Raw genomic sequence first — 7,086 nt, forward strand, 5'->3', positions numbered from 1 at the left:
GCTCCGATCATCCTACGGTAGCCTATTGGTTTCTGCTTAGTGAATCGGAAAATCTCTCACAGTCGGGGGGGGGTGATATGCCAACCACCAGCTGGCAAAGTAACCAGCGTGGGCAAAGATTCTGCCAGTTATCCAGGTGCCAGGAGACCTTCCTGGTTCCCAGTTGCTCGCAAACATCCAGCACCGAACCAAACAAATATACAGTGTTACATTTAACCTTTAAGAGACACAATTAGCTTGAATTTAGCCAGTGTTCTGTGTGGATCCTGAAAAAAAAAAACGTGGCTCTTTGTCCTGCTGGATGATCCGGTGATGACCCAGTTTCGGCCTCTGTGCAGCTTTCCGGATTTGAACTGCAAGTTTCCCAGTACTTTCTCAGAGCTTCGTGCCAGGCAATTTGCACAGCAGTGTTTAGCAGAACGCCTTGTATAAATTTGCACTTTGCCAAGAGTAGGGCCTTTTTTCCACCCACAGACCTTTTGATCAGTCTGCAGGCGTGGGCGAGCATCTCAGCTCGCCTAGGAGACCTGCTGACCACGAGGTGCATCCAACACCTGAGCTGCTCTGGTGAGAACTATGGGGATTCTTTTTGGTTCCCTTGTATTCTCACTCATCCTAGTAAGAGATGAGTAAGCACATTTGGCATGCATCACCGGTGTTTATACAGCAGTCAACCAGAAAGTTGAATCACTACTTATCCCAAAAACTTGGATAATTTTTTAAAAATGAATCAAAACACATGGGAAGAAGCTATAATTTTTTCCCCCTTATTTTGATTGGAAGATAAAGAGCTGTTTTTGTGGTCTGTTTTTTGCTTAACTTTTTGCTTAATAATTCCAGATAGCTATTAGTAATTCCAGAGTACACATATGTAAGCCAAACATGTTCTTTACATCAAGTCCAAAACTCCACTCAAACCAAGTTTCAGCCATATATACTTTCATACCATCATAGTCCCAAGCCCCAGGCCACAAACCGAACAAACATTTTAGGTCACTTGAGGCGAAAGTTCCCCCTCCATAGAGCGGCGCTTGTGTGGTTTGTGCAGACTGCAGTGGTGGTTGCATCTTTGTTGATACGGTTGGATTTCCTCAGCTGCAGTCTGACCCTGATCCTGTGGGCGTTTTGACAAAATCTGCTCACACGGTGCATTTTTGCCCCCTACACACGTCTCGCACTGCCCGCAGGAAAACACACTTACCAGCCCAGACGCCAAAAGTATGGTGAAGAGATGAGGATAGTGCCCCTATAAGGCCTGGCTGGCCTGCTTCGTAAAGAGACCAAAACAAGGGCATGGATCAGGGGGTTTGTTTGACCACCACAGTAAAACAGTGTCCCCGCTTAGTCCAAAGACTAATTAAAGACGTTCATTAATCTTCCCACTCTGGGACAGCCAGATTAAATGTGATGGCAGTTTGCATCCTGCTCACAATTAACATTACAATTAGAGTAGAGCGCGTTTGCTCAGCCGCGTTCGGCCCGACGACGCCGGGGGGCTGCCGCCCAGGGCCCGGTCGTTTACCAGCACAGAAGCATTCCAGAGTCCGCAGGGCAGTACCCGTCCAGGCCCGAGAACACCCGCTCTCGCTGCCTAAGTCTTCACGCAGGTCGACAGAATCCAAGAGAAACACACCATAGCACAACACACTTTTAATGTTTAATGTTGAGAACATTAAAGAATATCAATGAACAAACAATCACCCAAAAAGAACGATGACGGTATTAAAAATGACTTAAAGAAGGAGGCTGGAGCCGAGAGCCACCGAGCAGCGGGAGCTCCGTCCTGCCACGGCACGTGCTGCTTACACCCGACCAGGAAACGATCGACTGAGTCAGGGGTTTTGCACTCAAGAACGTACGGGAGTGTTAATTGTGCTCCGATGGCCCTGGTTCCCGGCCCTGGAGTCAGACGTGCGGCCCAAGGGCTTCTGCAAGGCTAGCCTCTGAAGTGAATCAATAGGATGAATGGCCTATTACAAGAGAGAGGTCTCATAGCAGCATTGTTAATAAAATGTGGATCATATCTCTGAGTCACGTAAAGAAGACAAGTTAGGTCTGTATTGTAGGCTGTTTAACATTTGCGTCAGCAGGTATTAGCATTAATTAGCATATCCACTGCCTCCTGTCCCAACATCACTGACACCTCCTTTCTCCTCCTTGTTGAAAACTTTTAAGGTCCACAGGTTGCTGTGGAGAAAAGGTTTCTCCTGTTGAAAACATCTACAGCGATTTTTCTCCGTCAACACCACGACGGACCATAAACCATAAACGCTAGCAACACTCCACACAGTTACAGCGAGTTTTTCAAACAAGTCCTCCCTTGGGAAAGTGTCGTCCCAGCGGACCCCGCGCCAGCTGTTCGCGCCAGGTGACCCGTCGCTGGGTGAGCGGTGCCCCCGGTTACTGCGGGTGGGGCGCGTGCGTGATGGCCTGGTGCAGTGCCAGCTCCAGCCTCTGCTGGAGGGCGTCCAGCCGTAGGTCCATGTGTTCCTTCAGCCGCCTCTCCAGCTCCTGCATGCGCCTCTCCACCACCTTCTCCAGAGCCTCTTCCACCCCTCCACAGCACAGGTGGTACTCCCTGAAACGCAGGGGCATTTACATTTATGGCAATTAGCTGATGCTTTTATCCAAAAGTGACTTACTTTTGGAGTCACTTTGGAGTGACTGAATACAATTCGAGCAGCTGAGGGCTAAGGGTCTTGCTCAGGGGCCCCAACAGTGGCAACTTGGCAGTGGTGGTTGAGGCTTGAACCAGCAACCTTCTGATTACTAATCAAGTACCTTAACCACTGCAGAGCTCCATTCATGACACAGCAAATGTGGGAACAGGCGATCAGGTCTAAATACGTTTTAAACAACAATCGAATAGTAGGACAAACTCCTAGGAACATGTAAAGATATTTCCTAAGGTCCAGCTGAGGTAGGAGGCAGTTAAACTACGAACAGGAAACTGCAGTCGTCATTTCCTGCCAGAAATAGCACACCTGGCTATTTGAGCGTAACCTCTAGTCCCTACTCATTCTTTCCTGGATCAATGGTGACTTACCGCTCTCCGTTCCTCTTCGCCTCTGCCGAGGTCAGCGCGTGTAGGCGGAGCTGACTGACCTGGCCGCACACACTCTGGAGCACGGGCAGCAGATCGGAGCTGACCGGGCACTGCTGCCCATCCAGAGAGGCCACCGGGGCAGGTGCGATGTCCAGGGCCCTGCCCTGGCCACCGGCTGATGGCAGAGGATGCGTTCCAGACTGCGGAGGCGGGCCCACGAGCTGCCCCGCCTCCTCAGAGCCAAGCTGTCCCACAGGGGCGGGCCCTTTGGCCAGACAGGCCAATGCACCTCCACCCATCAGCAGAGGCAGTAAGCCACCAAGGACGTCAGCTTTGTTCTGAAGACAGAAAAGGCGAGGGAAGGTGAGCATGAAGAATGCTTCTTTATCTTGGAAAAAAAACTATTTGGGATATACATTTTTTCTTCATTTGATCTTGAAATCGAAGCGACACATAAGATCAGGGCTCCTGCTGTGGAAAGCACTTCACAGTCTGCAGGGTTTCAGACATTTGGCTCTGCACAAAATCAACTTACATATCAACTTAAAGTACATTAAGTTAAAGAATAAATCAATCATGATTGCTTTACTAGTAAGAAGCTAAATCTCAATGTAGTTCCAAAACATAACACAATAACATCCTCTGCCTGGCCCCAAAAAAAAAAAAAGGTCACACACTAATATTTTGTTGGACCGCCTTTAGCTTTGATTACAGCACACATTCACTGTGCCATCATTTCCACAAGCTTCTGCAATGTCACAACATTTATTTCTGTCCAGAGTTGCATACATCGCCCCCCCCCCCACGATCTTGTATTGATGATGGGAGATTTGGGCCACTGCACAAAGTCTTCTCCAGCACATCCCAAAGATTCTCAATGGGGTTCAGGTCTGGACTCTGTGGTGCCCCAATCCATATGTGAAAATGATGTCTCCTGCTGGTGAACCACTCTTTCACAATTTGAGCCCAATGAATCTTGGCATTGTCATCTTGGAATATGCCCGTGCCATCAGGGAAGAAACAATCCATTGATGGAATAACCTGGTCGTTCAGTATATTGAGGTAGTCAGCTGACCTCATTCTTTGGGCACATAACGTTGCTGAACCGAGACCTGACCAACTACAGCAACCCCAGATCATAGCACTGCCCCCACAGGCTTGTACAGTAGGCACAAGGCATGATGGGTGCATCACTACAGCCGCCTCTCTTCTTACCCTGATGCGCCCATCACTCTGGAACAGGGTAAATCTGGACTCATCAGACCACATGACCTCCTTCCATTGCTCCAGAGTCCAATCTTTATTCTCCCTAGCAAATTGAAGCTGTTTTTTCTTAAGGCTTCACAGCTGTTTAGTCGCATTTTGCGTGTGGAAATGCTCTTACTTTCACTATTAAACATATCCCTGAGTTCTACCGTTGTTTTTCTACGATTTGATTTCATCACACGATTAAGTAATCGCCAGTCATGATCATTCAAGATTTTTTTCCCGACCACATTCCTTCCTGAAAGATGATGTTTCCCCACTGTCCTTCCACTTTTTAATAATGCGTTGGACAGTTCTTAAGCCGATTTTAGTAGCTTCAGCAATCTCCTTAGATGTTTTCTCTGCTTGATGCATGCCAATAATTTGACCCCTCTGAAACAGATTAACATCTTTTCTACGACCACAGGATGTGTCTTTCGACATGGTTGTTTAACAAATGAGAAGCTACTCACTGCATCAGTTAGGGTTAAATAACTTGTTGCCAGCTGAAACAATCACCCATGCAGTAATTATCCAATGGGAGGCTCTTACCAATTTGCTTAGTAAAATTCAGGTGGTGACCTTTTTTTTTGGCCAGGCAGTGTATCTTTCATACCAGTAAAAAAATATAAACGCAAGATGGACACTCAGCAATAAAAACATTATGCATTCTCTTAAACTCTCATGAGCTATAAATTATATAATAAGTTATATAATAACAATATCTTATAAGCAGTTATAAATAGTGCGTTATATAAGCAGTGGTTGAACCGCCTTTCAGGCTAAAGACAGACTGGTCTGGACCTTTTGCTGAAACTGCACCATCTCCATGAGGTTCTGCGCTCCTGGCGAGAGGGTGGTCCCCATCTCCTCCATCATGGCCTGGACACGCTGGAGGTCGACGCCCAGACCTGCGCACTGATCAGCCTGAAGCTTCCCCAGGCCAACTCCCAGCAGGCCGACACCCACCGCCGCACGCCCGCCCAGAGAGAGCAGCTGCTACGAGACACAGAGCTACTGAGGACATCCAACACTCTGCTGCTTCTCACTGCTGATGCTGAACCACCTCAACCTGCCCAAACACTGATGGCCATGATCAGAGTGTCACGGACTCCGTTTGGTCAGTTTAAAGTGACAAATTTATCCAGGTATAACGATATGTGTATTACGGCCACGAACAAAAAGTAGAGCGACTGCCAGGCTCTCGTCAAGTTTTCTGTCAGTAAACCTGGAGTTATTCCCAGGGGAGCTGTAATGCCATTTCACTCATTACCAACTATAGTTTTGTTGTGCTGCGATGAACTACTTCTTCACCAGCACAAAGACCAGAGAAGTTCCAAAGCGAACTCAAAGTTACTGGTGGATGGAAACGATCCCTTCTAGGTATCTATTTCAAAAGCTTGCGGTTCTCTTCACGTTAGTCTTTAGAATCCCGAGATTACGTCAAACGAACGATGGGAATCGCTGTACTCACCTTCACTTCACACGATGCGACAGGGCATTCCAACACCAGGCGACACCGATAGAAGGTGGTGTTCTCCTCAGCTCTACCAGGAGACATCAAACAGACATTCACAAAGAGCATGAGTTCACAGAACAAAACGAGACCACGTACCAACAAAAGAACGAGATCACGTACCATCAAAACGAGACCATGCGCCATCAAGCCACTGCTACATATAGCTAAGAAAGAAACATCATTCACTTTCTATAGACTTTATGACTTCTCTTTCAAGCAAAACCTGCCACGTGGGAAGTGTGGCACTGGCCAAATACCCGTCAGCGTGCCATCTTGGATCCTCCTCACCACGGCTAGTGCCACAGTAGTCGCCAGACAGGGAATACACCTCAATGGTGCGGGCCTCGCTCACGACCAAGACGCTGGTGATGACGACCCCGGACTGAGGCGTACACAGAAACGTGATGACACACGGGGACCGTTCCTCTGTCTGCTCCAGGCGCATAGGTACACACCTAGGATAGGGGTTAATAATAAATGTATTCCTTTACTTAATACTCAAGTTACTGGTTAACCCACACACAAAATGATACATCAGTACTGTGACGGTTACCACTGCGCTGAAGTTCCTGTCACCCAGAATAAGTACGTGATAAACGTCTGTGAAAATAACTCACTTGCCAGAAGCAGGCGGGCCAACATCCTTTGAACGATCGCTCCCCTCATCCTCTTGGTTTGTGATCAGAACATCAGAGAGTTCAGTCTTAGAGCTGCACACCCAGGACGTGTGTCCAGATACGAGACCATCTTTACTGAAATTCATAATGATGTCGATGGAAATACACACAGCTGCGAACTAACATTTGTGGAGTACTTGCTCGTTACATCTGAGTGTCTGACCAGAAGGTGATCAGAAGCAGGAGCAGAAGGTGGGATTCAAGAATTCACTCATGTAGGTGGCCATCTCCTCAAAACTCAGATCCATGCTCACACTGTCTAACGCTGCCGACACCGTAGTCGAAGTGATCACAGAGCTTTCTTTATTCCAAGAGTTTTATCTCAACTGAAAACGCCAACCTCCGTGATGAACAAACATAGCTAGAATAGCTATCGTCCCACGGTTGTGATTCACTACAACCCAGACTGCGACGCCGCGTCCTCTAGGACCCACGAGGTACGCTTGCTACTGCCTGAACCAAAAACCGAGTTTAAAGGACGCGCAGCCTAAACTCATCAGCGTTTGCACATTACGGGACTAGTGACATTTTATATCCAGCGCGACTACTCTGGGCTCTTAAAGCAGCGACGCGCACATTTGCTGTTGTTCAGATCATTG

At 47.8% G+C, this 7,086-nt stretch overlaps 1 protein-coding gene across 3 annotated transcripts; it reads right to left on the reverse strand.

The window, feature by feature from the left end:
• Nucleotides 1-1,635: 1,635 nt before the first annotated feature.
• c15h10orf88 (chromosome 15 C10orf88 homolog) lies at nt 1,636-6,917 on the reverse strand. 3 transcript variants are annotated; one of them, XM_027018646.3, is made up of 6 exons: nt 6,428-6,917; nt 6,068-6,265; nt 5,766-5,838; nt 5,096-5,290; nt 3,047-3,384; nt 1,636-2,578 (listed from the first exon to the last, which is right to left on the reverse strand). In XM_027018646.3, exons 1-6 carry the CDS (start codon nt 6,571-6,573, stop codon nt 2,401-2,403), a joined length of 1,128 nt encoding a protein of 375 aa, XP_026874447.3. In that variant the 5' UTR covers nt 6,574-6,917; the 3' UTR covers nt 1,636-2,400. The 3 variants fall into 3 exon arrangements, with proteins under 3 accessions (XP_026874447.3, XP_026874448.3, XP_026874449.3); XM_027018647.3 differs by having other exon boundaries at nt 5,096-5,287; nt 6,428-6,916; XM_027018648.3 differs by lacking the exon at nt 5,096-5,290.
• Nucleotides 6,918-7,086: the final 169 nt, after the last annotated feature.

The sequence above is a fragment of the Electrophorus electricus genome, chromosome 15, assembly GCF_041902795.1.
Source record: "Electrophorus electricus isolate QZ-2024a chromosome 15, ASM4190279v1, whole genome shotgun sequence".
Classification (NCBI taxonomy): Eukaryota; Metazoa; Chordata; class Actinopteri; order Gymnotiformes; family Gymnotidae; genus Electrophorus; species Electrophorus electricus.